The sequence below is a fragment of the Mustela erminea genome, chromosome 19 (assembly GCF_009829155.1).
Source record: "Mustela erminea isolate mMusErm1 chromosome 19, mMusErm1.Pri, whole genome shotgun sequence".
In the NCBI taxonomy this organism is placed as follows: domain Eukaryota; kingdom Metazoa; phylum Chordata; class Mammalia; order Carnivora; family Mustelidae; genus Mustela; species Mustela erminea.
In genome coordinates this window covers 48,323,846-48,350,323 of record NC_045632.1, presented here as the reverse complement: position 1 = coordinate 48,350,323, position 26,478 = coordinate 48,323,846, and the positions used below count along the sequence as shown (strand labels likewise).

The 26,478-nt window shown below is 53.2% G+C and overlaps 1 protein-coding gene and 1 non-coding gene across 3 annotated transcripts; one reads left to right on the top strand and one right to left on the bottom strand.

Annotated features, from left to right (window-relative positions):
- The first annotated feature begins 7,135 nt into the window (after positions 1-7,135).
- LOC116580148 (C-type lectin domain family 18 member A-like) lies at positions 7,136-18,303 on the top strand. Of its 2 annotated transcripts, none has more exons than XM_032326220.1 (12): positions 7,136-7,524; positions 8,040-8,131; positions 10,034-10,273; positions 13,871-13,968; positions 14,405-14,526; positions 14,710-14,817; positions 15,420-15,512; positions 15,883-15,989; positions 16,721-16,734; positions 17,030-17,126; positions 17,321-17,412; positions 17,895-18,303. In XM_032326220.1, the coding sequence occupies exons 1-12, from the start codon at positions 7,386-7,388 to the stop codon at positions 17,896-17,898; spliced, it is 1,206 nt and encodes a 401-aa protein (XP_032182111.1). In that variant the 5' UTR covers positions 7,136-7,385; the 3' UTR covers positions 17,899-18,303. The 2 variants fall into 2 exon arrangements, with proteins under 2 accessions (XP_032182111.1, XP_032182110.1); XM_032326219.1 differs by having other exon boundaries at positions 7,139-7,524; positions 16,605-16,734.
- Positions 18,304-26,388: 8,085 nt separating this feature from the next.
- On the bottom strand, positions 26,389-26,459 carry TRNAG-GCC. Its single transcript has one exon. It is a non-coding gene; the product is annotated as a tRNA-Gly (tRNA).
- Between the last annotated feature and the right edge of the window lie 19 nt (positions 26,460-26,478).

Genomic DNA, 26,478 nt, shown 5'->3' with positions numbered 1-26,478 from the left:
CCTGTTGCCATGCCTCATCCCAAATATAAAAATCTCTTTGCCTAGCTGGGCCCTGCTTTCCTCCTCCAGGCAGGATGCCAGGCATCAGCCAGCCAGGAGCCCAAGAGTAACAATGAATGGGGATGCAGCCTCCAGGCTTCTGCAAATTCGAACTTCCACAGCACCAGCCAAAGCAGAGGCAGGATCTGGGGACTCTGGAGGGGGAGGGGCGCCCCCAGCACCCAGGACCGCCAAGGCCCCAGAGAAGCAACCCTGACCTAAGGGAGCCAGCCCTAGGCAACTTCAGTGTCCTACCTGACTGTCCACTTCAACCATGCGAAGGCCCCAGGTCTTATTATTCTTCTAAGAGCTTAAGTATGCGCTTTTGATGACTAATTTTTATGATCTAATGTTTACCGTATCAAAGTAACGCAGTCACTAGTTTTAAGTCGACCAATACTACAAGGCTGATAATGGTAAACAACAGGTCCCTGACCAGCCTCCCCCCTCTGGTTCTCAGTCAAGTCTTACAGATCTTTCTTCCTGTGCCTAAGTCAGTCTCTAAATCTACCCTTATTTCTCAGACCTGAAGTTCAAGGATTCTCCACTACTTAGACAGCGAGGTAGCTCTCACACCACACACATACTCATTCCCTCCACTTGCCACATAGTTTTTTTAAAAACTGATTTATTTGTTTTGAGAGAGAGAGAGCGTGGGGGTCACGGGGAGATGCAGGGGGAGGGCAATGGGAGAGAGAGAATCTCCAGCAGACTCCCTGTTGAGCAAGGAGCCTAACACAGGACTCAATCTCATGACCCCGAGACCATGACCTGAGCTGAAGTCAAGAGTTCGATGCCCAAAAGACTGAACCACTCAGGTGCCCTGCCTCCTAATTTCCCAACTTTGTTTTTCCTTTCCCTTTTGGATGAAATCAGTGTTATTTACATTGTTTGACTTCATAAAAAATGCTCACCTCTGAGCCGTGTCACGTGCTATGATTTCATTCCCCTCCTCTGTTTTATTATTCAAGATTTCAAAGGTGCTGCAAAGTTGGAAGAATTTTGCAGCGAACCTCCAAATACCTAATGCTAGAACCTCCCATTTTACTGAACATCCTTTGTCACCTCTTTATTCGTCTGGCCATCCCTACATCCATTCATTCATCTGTCTTGGTTTCGGTACGTTTCAAAGTAAATGGAGACATAGGTGCTCTTCACCCTACACGTTTTTCTTGTGTTATCTCTGTCTACTTCTGGTGTCCATGTAATGCCGGACTCACAAAAGGAGTTGGTGTTTCCTACTGTTTGTTCATTTTTTAAACAGCTTCGTGGGGATCTATTTTACATGCCAGGAGTTTCATCCATCGTATATGTACTGTGGGATGATTTTCAGCCGATTTATACATTTGTGCAACTATCACCACAATCCAGGTTCAGAACGTCCTTATCACCTGAAACCTTCTCTCATGGACGTTTCCAGTCAGTCAGGCTCCAGCCCCATCCCAGACAAGCACTGATGGGTCTGCCTTCTGCCTCTAGAGATTTGCCTTTGTCGACATTTCCTGCCAACGAAATCACACAATGTACGGTGTTTTGTGCGACTTCCCTCGTTTCGCTGAAGGCATTTGAAGTTCATCCGTGTTGTAGCACAAGTCACAAGTTTGTTCCATGACTGTCAGTGACAACTCAATAAAGCTCAGGAACAGAAGTTCAGTCCCTGTTAAGGCTGAAACGTATTCTATTTTATGGCCATACCGTTTATCCGTTCAAGATTCAAGGGACATGTGGGTTGTTTCCAGTTTGGGGCTGTTATGAATGGTGCTGTGCTCACTTGTGACCAAGTCTTTGTATGCACGTGTGTGCCTAAATTTCTGGGGTTCATGGCAAGTAAGTATTTCACTTTGAGAGACTGCCAAATTCTTTTCCAAAGTGTACAATTTTACATGGCCATCAGCAATAATAGGCAGGCTCCAATCTCATTAAAACGTGGGAGTGCTTGTCTCTTGGACTGTCCTCCTTCTCCTGGATAGATAATGGTTTCTCACTGGGGTTTTAATTTTCATTTTCGTAGTGACTAATGATGTTTAGCATCTTTTCACATGCCTTTTCTCGACTCATACATCTTTTTGTGTGAAGCTTCTATTAAAATGTTTTGCCCACTTTTTTAAAAAAGATTTTATTTATTTACTTGACAGAGATCACAAGTAGGCAGAGAGGCAGGTGGCGGGGTGGGGGGGAGCAGGCTCCCCGCAGAGCAGAGAGCCCAATGTGGGGTTCGATCCCAGGACCCTGGGATCATGACCTGAGCTGAAGGCAGAGACTTTAACCCACTGAGCCACCCAGGTGCCCCTGCCCACTTTTTTAAATGGTTATTTGTCTTCTCATTATTTCATTGTAAGAGTTCTTTATGTACTTCATGTAAGCCCTTTACCAGATAAAGGGTTTAAAAAAATTTCCTCTCAGGAGGAGGCCTCTCTTTTCATCTATCTTCATTATGGTGTCTTTTGAGAATGAAAAGTTTTGATTTTTATGAAATCCACTTTATTGATTTTTTTGTTTTATGAGTTATCTGTTTGGTGTCATATCTAAGAAATTATTGCCTAACCCAAGGTCACTAAGCTTTTCTCTGATGTATTTTTCCCCCTAGATCTTTTACAGTTCTTGCTTTTATAGGTAGGTCTATGATTCATTTGAAATTCATTTTGTGGTTGGTGTGAAATGACAGCCAGTTCATCTTTTTAAATATGGATATCCAACTATGCCAGCACCGCTTGTAGACAAAATTATCCTCTCCCTATTGTATTGTTCTGGCAGCTTTGTCAAAAATCAGTTGATCCTAAAATGTAATTTTTTTTCTGAACTGTCTATTCTGTTCCTTTGATCTATATGTCTGTCTTTCTCTGTAGCCCGTATTTGTGATTTCTGTAGTTTTCATGACAAATTTTGAAATCTGGTAGAAGTCCTCAAACTTTGTTCTTTTTCAAAAATGTTTTGGTTATTCTAATTCCTTCACCTTTCTTTGGCACATTAAGATCTATTTCTCACTTTCTTCAAAAAGGAAAAAGGCAGGGCTCCTGGATGGTTCAGTCAGGTGGGCGTCTGCCTTCGGCTCAGGGCATGATCCCAGAGTCCTGGGATCGAGTCCCACATTGGGCTCCCTGCTCAGTGGGGTGTCTGCTTCTCCCTCTCTTTCTGCCCCTCCACCTGCTCATGTGCGCTCTCTCTCTCTCTCTCTCTCAATTAAATAAATAAAATCTTCAAAAAAGAAAAAAGGCTTTAGGATTTTGTTAGGAATTATATGGAATCTAGGAGTAATTGCCATGATGACCACATTGAGTCTTCCAGTCCATAAACGTGGAGCATCTCTCCATTCCGATCTTTCATAGGGGCGCCTGGTGGCTCAGCTGGTTAGGCAATTGCCCTTGGCTCAGGTCATGATCCCGGGGTCCTGGGATGGAGCCCCCCATCAGGCTCCCTTCTTTGCAAGGGAGTCTGCTTCTCCTTCTCCCTCTGCCAGCCACTCCCCCTGCTTGTGTTCTCTCTCTCTCTCTGTCAAATAAATAAAATCTTCAAAACATAAAAGACCTTTCATTTCTCTCAGCAATGTTTTCTTGCCTTAGGTTTTCTAGTCTTAGGTGCTCTTCTTTTTGATGCCACTGTCAACAGGATTGTCTTCTCAGTCTCAGTTTTGGATTGCTTATTGGTAGCTGGTAGCTTGTATCTTTATCTTGTATCCTGAGACCTTTGTTCTAGTAGGGTTGTCTTTTCAACATTCCCTGGGATTTCCTACATACAGGATTATATCATTTGCAAACACAGACAGTTTCACTGATTCCTCTCCTATCTGGATGCCCTTAATTGCTTATTTCACCCGATTGCACTAATCGCACATCCAGCAGGATAGTGCTGAGTGGGAGTGGTGAGAGCTGACATTCTTGCCTTGCTTCTGATCTTGGAGAGAAAGCATTTAGTCCTCCATCAGTACGTATGATGTTCACTGTAGGATTTTCACAGGATTTTGTATAAACTTTTAATCTTTGCTCATTTTGTTTGATCCTCCTTAAAATTCTGATATAATAGTACAACATAAATAGCTACACTTTAAAAGTGGATTTTAGGTGTGCCTGGGTGGCTGAGTGGGTTAAATCTTCTGCTTTCAGCTCAGGTCATGATCCCGCGGTCCTGGGATTGAGCCCCGCATTGGGCTCTCTGCTCAGTGGGGAGCCTGCTTCCCCCCTCCCTCTGCCTGCCTCTATGCTCACTTGTGATCTCTCTCTCTGTGTCAAATAAATAAATAAAAATCTTCAAAAGTGGATTTTACTATAAGCAGTATGGACATTTTTAAATTTTGTAACTATTCAGATATAATAAAAAGCATATTTTTAAATGTTAATTATATTGAGAAATTTTCTCCCATTTGGTTTCTCAATTTTTTTTAAATTTTTTATATTTTATAAAGGTTTCTCAATTTTAAATGGGTATTAAGGTTTCCTATTTCTTCTTGAATCAGTTTTGCTGATTTGCCTTTCTAGGAATTTGTCCATTACATGTACATTGTCTATTTTATTAACATAAAGTTGTTCTTAATATTCTCTTACTTTTTTTATTTCTATACTATCAGTTGTTATGATATCTCCCTCCTGATTTGGAGAATTTTGTCTTTTCTTTCTTTTGTAGCTGTTTATGAGAGGAAAATTTTAAATTGTACAATCATGTTGACAGCGGCTTTATTCATAATAAACAAAAGCTTAAAACAACCCAAATGTCCATTTATAGGAGAATGAAAATATAAACTACTCCCAGCAATTAAAAACAAAGAGGGGAACCTGGGTGATGCGGTCGGTTAAGCACCCAGTTCTTGGTTTTGGCTCAGGCTGTGATCTCAGGACCATGAGACTGAGCCCAGTGTGGGCTCCACAGTGAGCACAGTGTCTGCTGAAGTTTCTCTGCCTCCTCCCTCTGCCCCCCCACCTCACATATTCTTTCTCTAATAAATAACTAAATAAATAAATACATTTTTAAAAAAAAACCCAAAACATGAGGCGCCTGGTTGGTTAAGCATCTGCCTTCACCTCAGGTCATGATCTTGGGGTCCTGGGATCAAGCACCACATCGGGCTCCCTGCTCAGAGGAGAGTCTGCTTCTCCCTCTCCTGTTGTGCCCCTGCTTGGGCTCTCTCCCCCCCCTCAAAAAAACCAAACAAACAACAACAAAAAAACTTTATAAAAAAAAAAACACAAACACATAAACAAAAACAACCTACTATAAACAGACCACAACATAGATGAATCTCATAGACACGGAGAGGAAAGGAATCGCAGCCTTAAAGTGTGCATATCCTAGGAGTCGCTTCCTCTGACATTCAAAATAAGAAAACTAATCCATGGTGGTAGAAATCCGAAGAGAAGTTGCTCACTGGGGAGATCAGCCATGCAAGAAAGGACCTACCCATTCTCAACACCCAGCATGAAATGCCATGGAAAGCAAGGTACAATCCCTTGGTTAGGGAGTCCTTTTAACACCAGCGGACATGGAGGCCCAGGGGTGGAAGTGACAATCCCAGGGTCTTACAGACAGTCTCAGTTAGAACCCAGGTCTTCAGTGGTGTGGCATTTTATCCCCTCAGTTCCTCATCTTCTAGCTCCTGAGGCTGGCCTCACCCTGACCTCCATCTGCAGTGAGCCAAGACCCCTCAAAAGCCACCACCTCGGGTCAAAATCTATTTCCCTAGCTGCCCCAATGACCTGGTATGGTGCTACTCAAGAGAAAAGCCACATTTTCCTTTGCAGCCTGGGAGCAAGAATCGGGCTTTGTCCCCCGGCATCAGCATGGAGCAGGGCGGTGGGACTTGAACTTGGAGGGCCACAGTGTAAATGAAAGCCGATTTGCACTGGGGGTCTAGGAATGTGAAGACAGAAAGCCTGGGTCAGCTGGGACACACCCTGTGCCCGCCCAGTGAGCCCAGGTTCATCATCTACAAGATGGGCACCGCATCTGCCATGCCCTAGTGTTGTGACAATTCAGTGAAGCCACACGTGTCACTGTGCTTTGTGAGCTCTGGAGGAAAGGTCACTATTATTAAGCATTGCTAGGCCCCGGGCAGGATGAATCTGAAATCGTGTGGCCACCCCCACTGGAGGGAGAAGAAACTCCCGAAGCCCCAGGTATTGTGTCGGGGTCGGGGGTGGGGGGGGGACGCACAACCCCAGGCCAGCTTAGGGGTCCTTGTGCCTGGCCCTGCTCTCATCCCCTCCCCCCCTACCCACAACAATATCCACTTTCATGGATATTGTTGCATCTCAATGCATCTCTGGAATTTCCCAGGTAGGTGACACCTGGCTCTGAGAGGGTGTCGGCCTAAAGGTCAAGGGTCACACAAACTCCAGAAGGAGGAAGTAGTTGGCTTCCAAGGCAGTCCTTTGCAGTGGGTGATTAACCTTTGGTCAGCCTGGAGGTGGAGTGTGGGCATTTGGCCACGGCCTGCGGGATAGCCTTGTCTTTTCTAAGAATTGTGGGCCTCGGTGCAGATCTGCATGGAGGCCTCAGCCAGGCCCCAAAGCATCATGGCAGTTTGCCGTCTGCCTGCCGCACTGCCTGATCATCTGGAGTCCCACTTGTTCCCTGCAGGACTCCAGTCAGCTAAGGGCATCATGTGCTCTCCTCTGCTCGAGGGGGCTCTCTCCCGGCCTGCAGAATGCTGGGGACAAAAGGGCCGTTGGGGCTGGGGCCCAGCCCCCAACACTGCACAGACAGACACTGCCCAGAGTCCTAAGGCACTCTTACCCTCCTACAGGTGCAGCCCTAACCCATTCCCCTACAAACCCAACCTCCCAGTGCCCCCACCCAGCGGTGGTGGCTGCCTGGTCTGTGGTTACGTCCATCATGTTTAATTCATGGCTGGGGGTTGGGATGAACTTCCCAAGAAAGGGAAGAATTCCCCTGGGGTCTCGCCCAGTTCCTGCCTGCCTGCCCTGGGCCTGGAACTGGGACTAGAGGCTGCCGGTGGGCCCAGAGGACACCGTCCCAGCCGGGGCCGGCCATCATTTGCTAATCCACCGCCCTGGAATGTCTGCGGGCCAATCAGCGGGGTCTCCAGGGGCTCCCCGAGGGCTCCAATAATCCTGCAATGATTAGCAGGGGCACAGGGTCAGTGCACACTGCCTGGTTGGCTGTTGTGGGGCAGGGCCGCCGGCCAGGCCCTGGGCTGAAGGAGGGAGGGAGCGCTAGGACCGGAGCCGGCTGGCTCTTCATGCCAGTGTCCACAGGAGGCCTTTTGGATACACCAATTACTCACACCAGCCTCCCCCTTTTGTCTGCCCGTCCAGCCTGCCTCCTTGAGATTGTGAGTACTTCTGTCTAGCTTGGGAAGCAAGCTGGACGGCTGAGCCGGAGCGCCCAACAGGCCCATGCTGGGGCCGGCGCCCTCCACCCGGCTGGGGCGCCCCCGGCCCGGCCTCCTGCCCGTGCTCCTGGCTCTCCTTGGCATGGCCTGGACAGAGCCGAAGTTACTCCCACTGCAGGAGGAACAGGCTCCGATGCCTGGAGGTAAGGGGGCGCCCCCCCCCCCGGGTGAGGAATGAGGGGAAGCAGCTAGGAGTGCCGCAGAGCGGTGCCAGGAAGACCTGAGCTCTGGGCAGACCTGTGGGGTTTAAAGAGCAACCCCCCTGCCCCGAAGGTGGTCCAGGGACCCAAGATGGATGGCGGAGGCCGGCCTGGGGAGCAGGAAGAATGAAGGGGAGTGGGCCCAGCCGTGGGGGTCAAGGAGGAATGGCAACTCAAAGCTGGCGGCTCCAGGGCTGCTCCCCACCAGCCTGTGGCCCTACCTCCCTCCAGTCAGCCCAGCCCCCAGCTCGAGGGCCCCTGCACACCTGCCTCCCTCCCAGGCCCCCAGCTCCTGGTCTCCTGTAGGCCGTCCATCCCCGACCATCCCCGTGCCCCTGGCCCCATCAGCTCTTGCTCCCTAAGGGCAGGGCAGCCCTCTCAGCTTGCCACAGCCAGGGTCACCCCAGGGGAGACCAGGTCCCGCTGTGCAGGGGGCCTGACCTTGTCTCCTACCCCAGCCCTGAGCAGTAAGGAGACGTTCCTGCTCCTCTCCATGCACAACCGTCTGCGTAGCCGGGTGCAGCCCCCCGCGGCCAACATGCAGAGAATGGTGAGTACCCCAAGGCGGGCTCACCGAGGCGGTGGCTGGAGGGGCGATCCCGAAGACGGCTCAGGAGGCCAGGCCTGTGGCAGGTGCCCTTCCGCCTGGGCAGGGGACAGCCAGTCTCCCTGCCCACGAGGGGACAGTTCCTGGTTGCTAGGGTTCTGCCGCGGCCTGCTTCCCAAAGGGGCCAGTCCTTTGGCCTTTCTGCGCATCCCTACCCGTTGCCCTGGAAACCAGAAGACATGGCAGGAGCCCCGCAGGAAAGAGGCGCTCCACAAAGGACTCCCCGCAGGATCAGAGGGGCAGAAGACTGGGAGGGAGAAGCGTCCTGCTTGAGGGAAAGGCCTGGAATGTGACCAGGACCCAGTGCTTCTTCACAGTTTATCTGGATGACTAGAAGGGGCCCCTCCAAGGTCTCTGCTCCTCTGGCATAGGACGGCAGGGTTGGTGGTGTCATCCCAGGGCCCAGAAGCACTGCCCCAGCACATGCCAACAGGCCCTGGGGGGTGAGGGCGGGATTGTGTGGGGGTGGGCAGGGTTCCCCATGGCTGCCTCCCATATACTCCTCCAGGCTGGCTCAGCGGGCGGTGACCTTGAGAGCTCCTGGGTCAGTTTCCCAGGAGGTGGGGGTGGGGCAGGCCAGTGGGAGGGGGTCACTTCTCTCCCTTTCCCTGCTCTGCAGCAGCTCTGGCCCTCCTCAGGCCCAGCCAGGTCTTGGCTCCCACTGCCCACGCCCAGTGCTCCCAGCTCAAGTGCCTGGCAGGGAGGTGCTTCCCCTCATCCGGTCATCAGTTGATGCTTTTCATGCCCCTTTGGCCAAAGTCTTAGGAATCAGCATTTCATAGAAGATGAGCATGGAACCCCACCACTCAGCCTCCCTCACCTGAGCGGGTCTCTAGTGCTTTTACCCAGGGGAGGCTAAAGCTCTTGGGGTGGTGCAGGGCAGCCAAGGGCCCCCCCAGGCAATCCCCACTGCTCCGGTTCCGGTCTGCATCAGAGGTAAAATCCTAACAGCCGTCCAGCCCACCGTGGGTCAGGCACTCTCCCCCGGTACCCTTTGAGTCCCCATGATAATCCTCCTCTGTGAGTATCTTACTGTCCCAATTTACAGACGAGGATGTGGAGTCTCATGGAGATTAGGGGCTAGAGGCCACACAGATGGGGTGAGGTGACCCAAGTCTTCTTGATTGTTGAGCCCTTCATTTAAGAGGAGAGGGGGGACGATTTAGTAGCCGTGGGGGTATGAGGGGGGAGTCTGCTGGTGTGTGGATGGGAGAGATTAGGGCCACTCCAGAGAACAGCGCTGGCTGGGCCCTGAGGCCAGGAGCCTCTCTGGTCCTGCTTCCCTATTGGCACCCCTCCACAAGGCCCAGTGAGTGGGGGGGACAGGACAAAGCAGCCTGGCCGCTGAGGCCTTTTTCATCAAAGAAAAGCCAGATGGGAGCAACCGAGCCTCCCTGACAATGGCTATAGCCCGTTGTACCTAATGGCAAGCAAAAAACCATTTTGAATGGCTTGGGCCCTGCCCGGGCTCACATTACTGGACAGAAAAGTCTACCACAGAAGCCCATCCTGTCACCCCAGCTAGCACTGCTCCCTCAGGAACGGGCATCCCCCTCTGGGGCGGCGCTATGGCGGGAATCAGGAGGAGGGAGGCTCTCAGGCCCGGGTAGAGACAGGCTCCGGGGTAGGCGTCCAGACTTCGCTGGTGCTCTCACCACCGCATCTCCAAGAGCAACTCGCAGGCCCGGTCTGGCCTTCTCTGGCCCCACGGTGAAGTGGGTGAAACAGGACTCCCCATCCAGTGCTCTCAGCCTGACCCCCACCCCGGGACGGGGGCGGTGGGGGAAGTGGGATCCCTAAGGCCTAAAAGGTCGCTGCTGACATCTCTTTTTGTGCCGCCCCCAGGACTGGAGCGAGAGCCTGGCCCAATGGGCTCAGGCCAGGGCGGCCCTGTGTGGTGCCCCAGTCCTGAGCCCCGCGTCAGCACCTCGAGCCCCCCAGCAAGTGGGCTGGAATGTGCAGCTGCTGCCGGCAGGCTCGGCGTCCTTCGTCAGCGTGGTGGGCCTGTGGTTCGCAGAGCGGCGGTGGTACAGCCACGCGGCCGCCGAGTGTGCCCACAACGCCACCTGCACCCACTACACTCAGGTGAGGCTGTGGCACCGGCCCCGGCCCCCGGGGTCAGCTCAGAAGGGCCACTGGTTGTCTTCAAACCTGTGGCTGCTCTTACGCGCTTTTTAGTTTTCCTTTTCTCAGCTCTAAGCATGAACGATTTCAAACGTAAATCTAGTAATGGACTCCCTTTTACCCATGAGCTCCACTTAGACAATGTTTAACTATATTTGTTCTCATCTCTTAAGAAAAAACAACTAGGGGCACCTGGTGGCTCAGTTGGTTGAGGCTTCGGCTCAGGTCATGATGCCGGAGTCCCAGGATGGAGCCCCGCATGGGGTTCCCTGCTCAGGGGGAGTCTGCTTCCTCCTCCCGCTCTGCTCCCCTGCTTGCACCCATTTCTCTCCACAAATGGGCACCTTCCATTGAATATTCAACCCTTCCCCCACGGACTCACAATCCACCTGTCACCCACCAAGCTCATGTCTGCCTGTGGATCTGTTGCTGAGTTCTTGATTCTATTCTGCTGCTTTTTAAAATTTTAATCCCTGCACAAATCGTATTTTAATTATTACAGCTTTATAGAAACTTTTGAAATGAAAATTCCCCATATTACTATTATTGTTCAAAACTGTTGCTTGTGCTTGGCTCCTGATTCTCTCAAACGCTATGCAGGCGTGGGTTTTTAGCTGCTGATTCAACTTTGGGAAATGGTCTACTTCGTGTTGAGATTGTTTTGCCAAGTTCTGTTTTCTAAGAAACTGTCCATTTTATGTTTCCCAATTGATTGGGAGGAATTGTTCAGTACTGAAGAGAGAGTTAAGGCTAGGATTAAACAGAGAGCGGGTGCCTGGGTGGCTCAGTCGGTTAGGCATCTGACTCTTAATTTTGGCTCAGGTCATGATCTCAAGGTCCTGGGATCAAGCCCCGCATCAGGCTCCCTGGTCAGTGGGAAGCCTACTTCTCCCTCTCCCACTCCCCCTGCTTGTGTTCCCTCTCTTGCTGTCTCTCTCTCTCTGTGTCAAATAAATAAATAAATAAATCTTTTTTAAAAAGAATATAAAAAAAATACAGTAAACTGAATAAAGTAGGAGAAAGTAACTCACTTAGTCCGTGGAGCATGTGACTTTTGATCTCACCGTCATGAGTTCGAGCCCCACATTGGGTAGAGAGATTATTAAGAAAAACAAAATTTAGGGGCACCTGGGTGGCTCAGTGGGTTAAAGCCTCTGCCTTCGGCTCGGGTCATGATCCCAGGGTGCTGGGATCGAGCCCCGCATTGGGCTCTCTGCTCAGCAGGGAGCCTGCTTCCCTTCCTTTCTCTCTGCCTGCCTCTCTGCCTACTTGTGATCTCTCTCTCTCTCTCTGTCCAATAAATGAATAAAATCTTTAAAAAAATTAAAAAAAAAAAGAAAAACAAAATTTAAAAAACAAAAAAAAATTAAAAACAGAAAGTAAATAATAAAAATAAGAGCAGAACATCAGTAAAGCATCCGATTCTTGGTTTTGGCGCAGGTCATGATCTCGGGGTTGTGAGATCGAGCCCTGCGTTGAGTTCTGAGCTCAGCATGGGATTCTCCCTCTCCCTCTGCCCTTCAGCCTGCTCTTCCTCTCTCACTCTTTCAAATAAAAAAATAAATACAGTCTTTTTTAAAAAAACAACCTAGGATTAAACAGGGATTTAAAATTTTCCTGGGACCCCTGAGTGGCTCAATTGGTTAAACATCTGCCTTTGGCTCAGGTCGCCCTGGGATGGAGTCCCACATCGGGCTCTCTGCTCAGCAGGGAACCTGCTTTTCCCTGTTCCTGGCTCTCCCCTTGCTGGCTCTCTTGCTCTCTCTCTGACAAATAAATTTTTAAAAAACTTCCTGTGCGGGGCGCCTGGGTGGCTCAGTGGGTTAAGCCACTGCCTTCGGCTCAGGTCATGATCTCAGGGTCCTGGGATCGAGTCCCGCATCGGGCTCTCTGCTCAGCAGGGAGCCTGCTTCCCTCTCTCTCTCTGCCTGCCTCTCTGACTACTTGTGATCTCTCTCTGTCAAATAAATAAATAAAATCTTCAAAAAAAAAAAAATTTCCTGTGTCTGTTGCTAGATCCTTTTAAACTTTTCAGCTTTGTTTATGTGCACCTTCTCTCTTTCATTCTTTACCAGTCTTCCCAGAGATGTGTCTATTTTAACAAGTAAGCTTTTGTTTTATCCTTTTTCTTTTTTTTTTAAATTTCTGCTCTTATTTTTACTATTTACTTATTTGAGTTTTATATATTTTAATGGGGTGCCCCTATTATTCACTTTCTTTTACTTTATTCAGTTTACTCTATTATTTTTTTATATTTGATCCCAGGACCCTGGGATCATGACCTGAGCTGAAGGCAGACACTTAACAGACTGAGCCACCCAGGCGCCCCAATCATTCCTTACTTCTAAGTTACTTACTTGGAGATTGTATTGCATTGAATTTATAGAATGCAGCGCATGGAATATTATTCCTTTGGTTTTTGTCGAGCCTTGTTTTGTGGTTAAGTGAAGGGTCAGTGTTTGCAAATGTTTTGTGCATTCCTAAAAAGAATGTATTTTCTCTAATTATTGGACACATGTGTCCGTGTCTCCCTACTTCATGGCTGTGCTACAGGAGTTTGCTTAACTCGTCCCCTGTATTGACTGTGCTGTTTCCAAGCTGCCACAGATTTTAAGATTTTCAATCCAAGTGCTGAATATTATCAGAGACCTGTACCTGTTAGCTTTTGTTGCTAACACACTACCCCAAAGTTTAGCATCCTTGGGCTGGGCCCTGTGTGGAGGTTCTTCTGGTCTTTGCTGGGCCCAAATACAAGTGCAGTCAGCTGCTGCCTGGGCTGGGAGCTGACCGTTTAGAGGGGCCTCACCTGGTTCCCTTGTGCCTGTGGGGTCTCCAGCCCTAGGTTCAAAACCAGCTCAATATCATTTTTTTAAAGACGTTATTTTATTTATTTATTTTAGAGAGTAAACACACGGGAGCTGGGGGCCGGTAGGGCAGAGGAAGAAACAGAATCCCAAGCAAACTGCACTGAACCCTGAGCTTGACACAGGGCTCGAACTCACAACCATGAGATCATGACCTTAACCTAAACCAAGAGCTGGACGTTTAACCAATGGAGCCACCCAGGTCCCCCAGCTCAGTATCACTCCTATTCCATTCTGTTGGCCAACACAAGCCACAAGCCCAGCCGGGTTCCAGGCTAGAAAAGAGAGTCCTCCTCTCATTGCAAAGAACTGCCAAGGCACGTTTAAGAGGGGCCTGCAGGGGGAGGGAAAGGTTGTAGCCACGTGTGCGGTCTGTCACAAAGACTTTGAGGTCCAAGACTTTCTTTCAACACTCCTCCCCCTGCCAAGATTCTCTCCTTTCTTCAGGTATCTGCCCATCCAAACCTCTCCACACCCCTCACCCAGAAAGCCTACCTAGGCTGTGCCCACCTGTCCCCATAGCTCTGCCCAGCACAGCTACAGCTCCTGAGGCCCCGAGGTCTGTCTGTCTGCCTCACTGGGGGCAGAGACTGTGTCTGCCTCCCCGGGGGCAAGCATCATCAGTGTTGCCGGCCCCAGACTGGGAGTGGGGGTGGCCTGTGATAGAGTTCCTGAGCCGCCGTGTCTCCGGCAGCTCGTGTGGGCCACCTCGAGCCAGCTGGGCTGTGGGCGGCATCGGTGCTCTGGGGCCCAGGCCGAGATGGAAGCCTTCGTCTGTGCCTACTCTCCCGGGTAAGGTCCCATCACAGAGGCTGCCCTGCCATCCCCCGCTGGGCTTGGGCGGGGTGGGGAGGGGCGCCTACCTTCAGCCAAGGGAGAACCCTCAGCCCCCCGCTCAAAGGCCTTTACCCCTGCGTCCACACCCTCTCGGGGAGAGGGAAGGAGGAAAGGCAGTGGGTGCGGAAGTGGGCAGCCAAGCAGAATGTGGCTTCTCCTCAGACGCCCCCTCCTTGGCAGCACTATTCTGCTTTGGCCACGGAAGAATGGAGTGTTCGTGTTAGTCTGGAGGCCGTCTTTCCTTTCCTAGGACATCTCGTGTCCCCTCCAGCTCCCTGACTCCCGGAGTTGGGCCAGAAGGAGCTGCAGGGGCCGTGGGGCATGCAGCAGGGCCCACGCCTGCCTTGCCCAAGGCCAGGCCCTTGCAGCCCTCTGGTGCTCGCTCTCACAGGGGCAACTGGGAGGTAAATGGGAAGACCATCGTCCCCTATAAGAAGGGCTCCTGGTGTTCGCTCTGCACAGCCAGCGTCTCGGGCTGCTTCAAAGCCTGGGACCACGCAGGAGGGCTCTGTGGTAAGTGCCCGACCCTGCCTGCCTCCTGCTGGGGCAGCGGGTACAAGAGAACTCCGTGTGGTGACATTTGTGGCAACATCTGGTGGGACTGTCCTCGAGGCCCTGGCCCTTGGCACCCTGAGAAGCAGCCCCCTGGCCTGCCGGACGGAGGCGCCCTCTCAGAGTTCATCCTCATCTGACCAGAGGTCCCCAGGAACCCATGTCGCATGAGCTGCCGGAACGATGGACGTCTCAACGTCAGCACCTGCCACTGCCACTGTCCCCCCGGCTACACGGGCAGATACTGCCAAGGTGAGGGGCACCTAGGGCTCCAGGTCACAGCCACCCGGGGACCCGGTGAGTGAAGCCTGGGCCAGGGCCGAGGCAGGCAGGCAGCCGTGGGGGGTGAGGAGGGCCACGTGCCCCTGTGCGGTGTGTCCAGGGGCCGCGGGAGCACCCACTGCAAGTGTCTGGAGAGAGCCCTGAGGGAGTGTGCGGCCGCTGAACGGGTACTTGCTGATCTGAACACCGTGTAGTCATTCAAACAACAGCCTGAGCCCCTGCCGGAGCCGGAGCCATGTAGGGGATTCAAGGTGGAATCTGATTTGGCCCTTAGGTCCTGAGAGGGTGGGAGGAGGACCCTATCAGGATCTGGAAGTAGACTCTGATCCCACTGTCTCCCTCCCAGCTCTGTGACTGTAGGCAGGTCACCCCTGAACCCTAATTTGCTTTTCTCTACGACGGAGATCCAGAAACCAAGCATAGCCGCAGTGGGAAGCCCTGATGGGGTCCCATCCTCGAGGGTCTTTCCTGTCATGGTTGACCGTTGCCCACGCTCCGAGGCCCATGAGGGGCAGCACGGGGTCCGGGGGCTGCGGGCTGAGCTCCGCTCTCCCTCCCCCGCCCCCCGGCAGTGCGCTGCAGCGTACAGTGTGTTCACGGCCGGTTCCGGGAAGAGGAGTGTTCCTGCGTCTGTGACGTCGGCTACGGGGGAGCCCAGTGTGCCAGTGAGTCCTGCCCCGAGGTCCCCCGATGAGCCAGGCCACCCCCGGGAGCCCCTCACTGGGCACATCTCCTGACCCCCATGCAATCACATCACGTCGGTGGCATTCCCACCGCAGAATCTGGCAAATGCTACAGATCGTTCTTTTTTTTGGAAGAGAGAGCAAGCTGGATGTCAGACATTGCCCAGCACGCTGCTGACTCCCCTGCCCCCCGCCCCAGCTTGGAGACAAGTGGCCAGAGGAAGGGGCTTCTTAACCCACTGAGCCACCCAGGTGCCCAGGAAGGGGCTTCTTGAGCTTAGCTCCCTGGCAGGGAGGAAGGTGTAATGCGTCTGAGGTCCCCACGCGCACAGTCGGGCCCCCCTGTCCCCAGCCAAGGTGCACTTCCCCTTCCACACTTGTGACCTGAGGATCGACGGAGACTGCTTCCTGGTGTCTTCGGAGGCAGACACCTACTACGGAGCCAAGATGAAATGCCAGGTGACAGTGAACCCCAGCCTTCCCAGGGAACCCCAGGATCTCAAGCGAGGGTCCTTGGAAGGACCTTGGATGAAGAGATGGTTCCTTCGATTTCTCCTGACCTGACTCTGGTCATTAGGATAAAGCAGGGGCCCCAAACTCAGAGGTCCACAGAAGCCAGGAGGTCACTGAATGAGCTGAGGGACTTGGGGTGGGGGGAAGAGGTGAGCCCCCACCCACCCCCCTCTAAGGAGCCACCCTGATTCAGCTCTAGCTGCGGGCTGCCCGGCAGGTCACCAAGTGCAGAAAGGCCAGAACTTGGGATTTTTCAAGAGAATCAGAAATTCAGATTTTCATTGCCGTCTCTCGAGGTGTTCATGTTGGCAACCAATTCACATGTGTTCAGGACACTGAACACGTGAAACAAAAGCTTCCCAAGGGCAGGGCCCAGTCAGTCTTGGCCCCCCACCCCCCATGCCCAGAGAGAGGAGAGGCAGGCAGGGGCAAGGAAGGGGGACCCCCACTCTAGAAGGAGGAGGCAGAGGAAGAGGACGTCCCTGGCTGTGGCGGGGTGGGCAGGAAGGGCTGGTCTGAGCTCTGGGGCCCTGCCAGGGTGAGCTGGAATGGGGGTTACAGGGAAAGGGCGGGATGCTGGCCCAGATCGAGAGCCAGAAAGTGCAGGACATCCTCGCCTTCTACCTGGGCCGCCTGGAGACCACCAATGAGGTGACCGACAGTGACTTTGAGACCAGAAACTTCTGGATCGGTGAGTGCCTGGTTGGGGGTGCAGGAATCTGAGCTGTGAAAACCCACCAGCAGACAGTAAGGGTGTGGTGAGAGCTAGGGACCCAGGATGGGGCAGGCAACCTCCTTCCCTGGGGAGAGCACAGAAGGGAGGGAGAGCCGCGGTGGGGCTGGAAGAGCTAGGAAGGGGCTAAGGGCTCGATGGCAGCAGAAAGAGGATTAGGCAACAGGCTCCGAGCTCAGGGGGCTCCTCTCAGGGAGCCTGGGCTCTGGGTGGGGGCCCGGGGTGGTGGGCCAACTCACCTGCCGCGGCCCAGGGCTCACCTACAAGACCACCAAGGACTCCTTCCGCTGGACCACGGGGGAGCACCAGTCCTTTACGAGTTTTGCCTTTGGGCAGCCCGACAACCAGGGGTGAGTCTGGGGTGCCTTCCCTCCCTTGGGCCGGCTTGTTGAGCCTTCATATGGGGGTGGGTCTGGCTTCCAGAAGCCCCATCTGTGGGCCAGGCCATTAGACACAGGGGCCTGCTGGAGGGGAAGATGGAAGCCTCTCCCGGACTCCTGCTTCCCTTCCCCGGCATTGAGCCCCCAGCGTCCTGGCCTGGCAGGTTCGGCAACTGCGTGGAACTACAGGCGTCCGCCGCCTTCAACTGGAACGACCAGCGCTGCAAAACCCGAAACCGTTACATCTGCCAGTTTGGTGAGGGCCCCCTCACAGCTCCCTCTTCTGGTCCCTGCTGGCCTGCTCCAGGCACTAGGATGTCCAGGTCACAGTCCCAGAAAGCACCTGAGCATGCAGGGCCCGGGGATGTCCTGGTCCGAGTCCCGTGGGACCTGCAGGCCCCCGAGTACAAGGGAGGAGAGAGAAGCCCAGCCTCATGTCCACAAGGCAACAGGACGGGAATGACAGCCTGGCCAGGGATTTCTCCAGGGTCGCTTTCCTCCTGTCACCAAAGCTGCTACTTAGGGACCTGCTGGGTTCACCCGTGTTCCCTGATTCCCTAGAGCTCAGTAAACTACAGCAGGGAACAGAGGTGGCCCAGCACCGACCCCCAGCAGCTCCCTCTAGAAAGGTCTGGAACTCCAACTGGGAGCATATTTCAGGACCAACTGCCAAAAGATCCCCATCCTAGGACCACCTGGGCTGCCAGTGACCCTCGCTCTGTCCGGCTTCCTTTCCAGCTGAGGAGCACATTTCCCGGTGGGACCTGGGGCCCTGAGACTCGGCCGTGCCTCTCCCCTGCCAGCTCCCAGATATGCAGCCGCGCTCACCCCGCTGCCCACCTGTCTGGAACCGGGGCCAGCCCAGGACTACAAGCCAGTATCCAGAGGTCTCAGAGAGGCCCTGCAGGAAGTGGGGAAAGGGGGTACAAGTCAGCCCCCAGAGGGAGTTTGCACTGGGGGGGAGGGGAGCTGGGCCCCTCAGCCTGCTGTGGATCGGGAAGGTGGGGGTCAGGCACCCAAACATGAGGCAGGGCCAGCAGCCAGAAGAGACCACCCTCCTCCATGGTCGCCGGACCGTCTGGGGCAGATGGAGGCTCCTCACTGCCCAGGGAGCTCCCTACAAAGGATTAAACTAAGTTATGAATCAGCTGTACTCGTGACTGCTTGGTTTTTTTGTTTTGTTTTGTTTTGTTTTTGTTTTTTTAGATTAATTATTTATTTATTGACGGACAGAGATCACACGTAGGCAGAAGAGATAGGCAGAGAGAGAGGAGGAAGCAGGCTCCCCATTGAGCAGAGAGCCGGATGTCCTGATGTGAGGCTCGATCCCAAGACCCCGGGACCATGACCTGAGCCGAAGGCAGAGACTTTAACCCACTGAGGCACCCAAGCACCTCTGTGACCGCTTGTTATGAAGGGGAATTCGGCTGACCCAGGATGATCTCAGGAAGACCAGAGGGTGCCTGAGAGGCCTCACTGCTGGCTGCCCGCTACCTGCCCTAGTCCCTTCCCTGTGCACCCGCATGACCCAGACCACCTTCTGGAAGTTTCCTGGTCTTAGCCCCTGAGGGGTGCAGATTGAGAAGCTCTGTTTGTACTCCTGACTTCCTGCTCCAGCTCCTCTCACCACTGGCTGTCTTCGTGTTCCTGCTCACACCCTCCTCTAGGGTCCCCACGCCTGCTCCTGCATGTCCCTCCTGTGTCCTTTGTGATTATCTGAGCGGGGGTGTGTCATGGCCCCTTCTCCCTCTGCTCCCTACAGTGGTGAGAGAGGCCATGTGGGCAGGTGAAGGCTGGGAGGGGCTGTCATTAGGGTCTGGAAAGCACCGTCGGCCCCGTCTGCACACTGTGGAGTCGCTTTGCTGGTTGGAGGTGGGAGTGTGGTCCGGGACCATGGAACGGGGACATGCATAGCAGCCACAATTTTTACTGTGATTGCAACCAGGAGAAACATAGAAACTCAGCTTTGACTCATCATAGCAGAAAAGGAATTAATCAAAAAGACATGACTTAAAAATAAACAAAGAATGTGAATCCACTGCTCTCCAAAGAAGCTATCCAAATGGCCAGCAAGCACAGCATCCCTACTCATTAGGAAATTCACATCTAAATTTACATGTAAACACCCATTAGGGCAGCTGTTACCAAAGAAACAGACAATACAATGTGGATGAGGCCTTGGACCAGTTGGAGCCCTTACAGGCTGCTGGGGAGCAGGAAATGGGCAGCCACTCTGGAAAACAGTTTGGTGAATCCTCGAAAAGTTCAGAGAAGCTACTATTTGACCCAGCAATTCTGCTCCTAGGTCTGTACCCACGAGCACCGCGAACAAGTACTCAAATCCTTCTACACAAAGTTCACAGCAGCATCACTGCCTACAGCAAAAAGGCAGAAACCAGCCAAATATGCCGCAGAACGTGATTCAGCCATTAAAAAGAATGAAGAACAGATACAGGCTACAAGGCAGATGAAGCTTGAAAATCCTATTTTAAGTGAAAGACGCTAGTCACAGGGGTTCACATACCATACGACTCCATTCAGATGAAATACTCAGAATGAATAAAGCCACCGAAACAAAGCACATACTGGGGGTTGCCAGGGGCGACAGGAGAATGGGGGAGTAACTGCTCCATGGGTCTGGGTTTTATTTTGGAACCAAAATGTTTTGGAACTTAGCAGTGGTGGTCTCACGACATGGTGATTGGACTTGATGCCCCAAATCGGTTACCTTCATGTTATATGAATTTCACCTTAATTTTAAGAAAAGGCCTGGTCCCAGAATTCTGGAGAGAGCCAGAGACCCAGGCCCCAAATTCTGCTGCAAAGTCAGGCCAGGTAGACACTTAGACCACTGCTGCCAGGCCCTGGCAACACGTCTGTGGCAACCCCAGCCCGGCCCTCCAGAGCCGGGGCACCAGCTTCCCACCCAGAAGCAGTCTCCCCTGGCGGCCCGCCCTTTCCCTCACCCACACGTTTCCCTGTGCCACCGCGGGGTTTGTGAGCGCAGGTGGTGGTGACCGGGTCCTACCCGAAAAGTCGAGCCCAGCCTTCTCATCCGGAGGTGAGGTGGAGAATGCAGCGATTGTCCATATCAGTCCGCAGCTCGGCAGCACCGGCGTCACCCGTGAACTTGGTGGAAAAGCAAATTCTCAGCTGCCCCCAACAGACAGAATGGTGAGGGTGAGGCCAGGGCTGGGGGCTTTTTTTTTTTTCCCCCCCTGCAAGATCTCCAGCTACTTCAGACGCCGGCTCTTCGGGCTCGAGAACCACGGGCAGAGGTGGAGAGTTTGAGCCTAAATTGAGACAAAATTGAGACCACCTGAACATCAGGACAGGCTCCACCACTTACTGTGTTCTTTTGGGCAAATTACTTAACACACACACACACACACACCCCCGTCTGCCTGGAGCTGTCTGGGTCTTAGAACAGTCCCCGTCCCACCTGCTGGGAAACTCCTGGGTCCCAGGTCTCCCTAATACATCTCTCTACCTCGTGTACTTCTCCTGTAAAATGAGGATGATAGGGGCACCTGGGTGGCTCACTGGGTTAAGCGTCTACCTTTGGCTCAGGTCATGACCTCAGGGTCCTGGGATCGAGCCCCATGTCAGAGCTCCCTACTCAGTGGCGAGTCTGCTTCTGCCTCTCCCTGTGCCCCTCCTCCCACTCCAGCAGGCTCGTGTGCGCTCTCAGATAAATACATAAGCTTTATTAAATTTTAAAAAATGAGGATAATTAATTGAGTTGGTACACTAATGTGTCTGGACCAGAGCCCGAGACCGGTATACACTGATGAACGTCAGCTCAGTCCTGAGCTCATGCCCTAATTTTTTCTATTCCTTCATCCACAGAACACCATCTAAACCTCACTTGCTAACTAATTTGTGAAATAAGTCTAAAGCCGGGTGGCTAGTAAATGCTCAGTAAGTCTTAAGCTCATTTTTCTTCTTCTTCGCTATTAGCAAAGGTTATCTAGCCACAGTGAAGACCAGGTTTCAAGCAGTCACCAGAGCAAACAATTAGAACCATCCCAGCTGGGGTGTCTGGATGGCTCAGTCCATTAAGCGTCTGCCTTCAGCTCAGACCATGATCCCAGGGTCCTGGGATCGAGTCCCACATCGGGCTCCCTGCTTGGCAGGAGGCCTGCTTCTCCCTCTCCTACTCCCTCTGCTCATGTTCCCTCTCTTGCCTCTCCCTGTCAAATAAATAAATAAAATCCTGAAAAAAAAAAAAAAAGAACTAACCCAGCTACTCACACTGGCCCTGCGGAATTCTAAGTATCAGTACAATAAGCCCCATCTCACACTCTTCCCTCCCCAGGCCTCTGGTCTCAGATACCCTCCCCAGGTCACTTTGCCAAATTTTGGCCAATATAAATAAGCAAAGTCTCAGGGTGCCTGGGTGGCTCAGTTGTTAAGTGTCTGCCTTCAGCTCAGGTCATGGTCCCAGAGTCCTGGGATCAAGGCCGCATAGGGCTCCCTCCCTGTGGGAAGCCTGCTTCTCCCTCTCTCACGCCCCCTGCTTGTGTTCCCTCTCTTGCTGTGTCTCTGTCAATTAAATAAATTAAAAAGGAAAAAAACTAGCAAATTCTCTTGGTTCTTTTGGTGATCCAATGTCCTCCTTTTGGATTTGGAGTCATCAGCCCCCTGGGGCCTGACTTGTTATTTCGGTCCAGCGAAAACAGGGGCTGATGGGGTAGGTCAGCTCAAGGTCATTCGGGGCTCTATTGTTTAAAGAAACGCTAGCTGCTGGCCGCCCCTCAGCCCCACAGCACACTAACCGTGAGGGAGGGCAAGAAACCCCAGCGACCCACATGCCCAGGGAAGGGGTATGGTTTTGGCAAGTAGCCAGCAAGTTTCTGCTTCCGGGATGTTCAGAATGACCAAGAGGCAGCTGCTGCTGACCAGAGAGGCTCCATCGGGGTGCATATATTTGTAGGGGGTGCTTAAGTCTCCCACCTTCCCGAAGAGCCCCGCTCTGATGGCCTCTGCCCTCCACTCTCCATTCCTTCCCAGTTAGAGACCAGGCAAGGGTATGAGGTCACCCAATGGCGTCATTTTCTAGCCATTGATCAAGCTGTTTTCTCACTCACTCATTCTTGTAGGTGCAAGATATAAAAATTCCCTGGTTTTCTAACCATGCCTTGAGTAGAGAATTTGGACTTGTGTTCCATGAATCAGGCACTCACAGCCTGGGGGAATGCAAGAGGGGTGTCGCTTTGTAAGAGAAGAATATGGAGCAAAAACCTCACCTGTTTCTGATGCGTGGCCCCTATAATAGTTAATATTATGTTTCAATGTCAGCCACAAGGTGGTCAGCCAGAGACTTGGCCAAACATTATTTGGAGTGAGTCTGTGAAAGTGTTTTTGGATGAGATCAACATTTGAAGGGGCTGACTAAGTAAAACAGATTGCCCTCCCCAGTGTGGGTGGGCCTCATCTAATCAGTTGAGGGCTTGACTAGAACAGAAAGGTTTATCTTCCCAAGAGTAAGAGGGAACTTTTCCTGTTTGACTGCCATTGAGCTGGGACACCCATTTTTGTTTTTGTTTTTGTTTTTTTTTCCTGCCTTCAGACTTGAACTGAAACTTTGACTCTTCCTAGGTCTCAGACCTGCTGGTCTTCAGACTGGAACTATGCCACTGGCTCTCGTGGGTCTCTAGTTTGCTGACTAAAGATCTTGAGACTTGTCAGCCAATTCCTTAGAATAAATCTCCTTCTGTATATGCCACCTATTGGTTCTATTTCTCTGGAGAATCTTGACTAATACAGCCCCTGAGTGGGGGTGGGGCCAAGCCATGCCCCCAGGCTTATCTGCTCTGGGCTGCAGGTGGCAGGTGCCCAGGAAGATGCCTATTACACATGTGGACAAGGTTTGCCATTGATGGTGAACTTCCCAGATATTCCACTAGCACCCTTGTTATCATTAGCCCATAACTGGCAATCTGGGGGCCACTGAGTGGTTTTTCCCACGTGACCCAAAGCTGGGTCCTGTGATGGAGGCCCCAGGAGGGTGTTGCAGGTTTCTGCATTCTCTCCTTTCTAGGCAATCACATCTCACTTCGGTATTCCCAATTTTAGGAGATGATGTTTAACCCAAATAGAATGGAAAGCTTATCTGAATGTTCTGCCTTCTATCTGGGGCAGAGCAGGCATTTCTGTCTGTGCCCTGTGTGGTAGACATGGGTGTGATTTTCTGTCCCCTCTGGATATTGCAAATGTGAACGTGACCACAGGTATAAAGATATGCCAAGGGAAAAGATGCAGGAAGCTAGACAAGATGGAAATGTGGGCGTTGGCTTTGGCACACAGGGCATTTGTGTGATGTGTCCTTGAGGGGATGAATCAGGACCACAGATGAGAAAGAAAGGCCAAGGTGACAACCTGCCCACTTTCATCCAATTAAACACTAGGTCTGGATCGTCAGTGCCTTGGGGACACTGTGGCCAGTCTCCTGTTCTCCCCGGAAGCAAGCAGGGGCTGGGTGAGGGCTCTCGGCGCTCATGTGGCATGAAGTCTGGGGAAAGGGGGAAGAAGGCTCACAGTCGCTTCCGTCTGGGCAGCCACGGTGGACCACGGATGATGATCACAGATTGAGGAAGAAAGGGACTGGGGTCAGGGAGGGGCCCTGAAGTCACCAGTGAAACTCTGGGGCCTGATCCAAACCCCAAACAAAAAACCGAATTGATTTAATGGACTCTCATCTACATATTCCGCGGACATCAGCGGGTGCCTGCTGAGTGCCAGGCCCTGAGCACAGAATGGGGTGCACAGTGAACCGGAGCCCCGCTCTCTGCCATGGGCACAGCACTGCTCTCTCAAGTGGGGACCACCAAAGGACAGAAGCCCAGACACGGGACAATCTGTGGTGACAGTGCGCTGACGCCGCCTCGCTGAGAGTCTCAGCCCTCCCCTGCGTGGGTTCAGTGGACTCTTACCTCCCGCTCTGACAGAAGGCAGCAGGGAGTCCATTCCCCAGTCCAGGCCAGCTGCTGGCTTTGCTTCTCACTCACAGCCACCCTGGCCAGCTCTGCCGCGGCCAGCACCCACCCCCTGGGCTTATCACGCAGGCGGGGGCGCGGGGGCCACCAGCAGGCAGGCAAAACAGGCAGCAAGAGGACATTCGAGAACTGACTCTGCCAGGGCTAGGTGTCTGTTCAGAGGACACAGAGATCACGGATATTTTCCCTCCGGCCTTCTGACGGTACCACCCCCAATTCCAGGGCACAGGCGATGCGGTGGATCCCATCGTGGGTCTGGGGTGGAAGGAGCTCAGACGGGGCTGCCCAGTGCCAGGGCGGTGCTCTGCCTCACGGCCTCCTACGGAGCCATACCCAGGGCCTCAGAGCGGAGGAGCAGGGAAGGGCGAGCCTGGATGCCAGGGGGGCCCGTGTGCACTTGGGCCCTTTCAATGCAGCACCCCCCTCCTCAGGCTCTGACCTTCTCTCCTGTTCTCTCTTCAGACTTCGCCATGGCTGGAGAGGCCAGGCCGGGCCCTGCCCAGCAGGGCGAGAAGAGGCATCAGGGCACAGCCTGGTGAGTCTGTCTTGTCCGAGGCTCTGGGTTCCCCTGAGATCAAAAGATCCCCAGGAGGCCAGCTCCGTCTACTCACTGTGGCACCTGCAAGTCTCTTCTCCCTTGGCCTCGGGTTTTGTCTGTAAACTGAGGGAGATGACACCGTTCGTTCCCAGGGCCTTCATCACTGATGTCACCCAGCACCATCCTGCTGACAGAGGCTGGGTACCCCTTCTCCCACCTGGAGCCGGGGCGAGTGGGTCCTCCCCGGAGAGTCCCACCTGCCTGGGGCCTGGGGGATTCTTCCAGCTAGAGATGTTTGGGAAGTCACAAATGGGAACATGGCCTGGACGAAACCTTGTCCCTAACCTGGGAACCTTAAAGAAAATGTTAAGAACTCTTGAAACATTTTCAGAAAGGAGCGCCCCACATTTTGCCAAGCCCGCGTGCCATTTTCACCCGCACAAGGCGAGCGTGTCCCTGAGCTGGGCATCTGTGGTGGCCTCGCTCAGCTCCTGGCCCTCCTGTGAGCAGTGGGGGTGGGGGGGTGGAGCGGGGTTCCCACCTTGTGGTGGAAGAGGCTGTGGGCCAGGGGCTTGCTGTTAGGAACCATCCTGTGTAAATGCCCTGTGCCTTCTGGGTTTCGCCCTGCCTTGTCTTCCCGGAAAGGAGATGGCAGGGATGGGCTGGGGGCTGCTCCCAGAAGTCTCTGCACCTTCAGCTTGACCTTGACATAGAAGAGGCCCAACCTCTCCCTGCCAGCACCCGCCTGGACGTGTGTGTCACCCTGTGAGTGTGCCAGTGTGGGTGGTTTTGCCACTGCTTTTGTTTTGGGCGGATGAGCAGGTGTCTGGTGCTGGGTAATGCGCGGTTTTTGAACTTGGCCTATCTTCAGTGATAGAGAGCTGCCTACGCACTCTGTTGGCTAGATTGTGTCTTGTGGGAGACTCTAGGGGTTTCATAATGCTCTGTCCCCAGGAGGTCACTCCGGGAGGGAGGATGAAGCCTTTTGTGGGTGGGCAGTAGTGGCTGTGGCTTGGGCCCCTGGGATAGTGCCCAGAGGAAGGGCAGGGTGGGGATGGGGTTCTGGTGGCCGCTGAACTGCGGGATGTCCTCCCCGTGAGAACGCGTCAAGTCCAGGCCCTGTGACTTGGGCCTGAAAATGGAAATTTTCAACCTGAAGGCAAAGTTTTGTGGTCCCAAGTCTCCTCCCCTTGCCCCTGGCCCTGAGGACACTGGAAGGGGCCTGACCTCTGCCGACGACACCGCTCTAAAGCTGCGCCCTATTTCTCTTTTTGTGCGGAGCCCCAACTTGCGGACTGTACCCTGTACCCATTAGCGCAGACCAGGAACAAGATGCGGCTGTGTAGCCCTGAGCGCCGGCGCTGCCCCCTGGCGGGCGAGAGGCAAGGCCACAGGATCAGGGCGCAGGCTTCAGCGGAGGCTGATTGCTGAGGGGGTGGGGTGCCGTGGAATGAGGATGAGAAGCAGGACCCCCCACCCTTCCTCAGGCCCAGGGGGACCCTCTGCCTGCAGCCTGACCCCTAAGTCCCAAACCGATCCTGCCCCGTCTCCACTCGGGAGCTCTCAAGTCTGTGCTAAGCAGTCAGTGAAGCACCATTCCTGTACCATTCATTCCTAGCTACTTCAAAATGTCATTTTAGGAAAAAATGCGGGGTGGGGGGTGCCGGGGGGGGATAAAAAGAAAATTAGAAGGGTCTGCATTGGCCGGGAATCGAACCCGGGCCTCCCGCGTGGCAGGCGAGAATTCTACCACTGAACCACCAATGCTGCGCTGACAGTGGCGCTG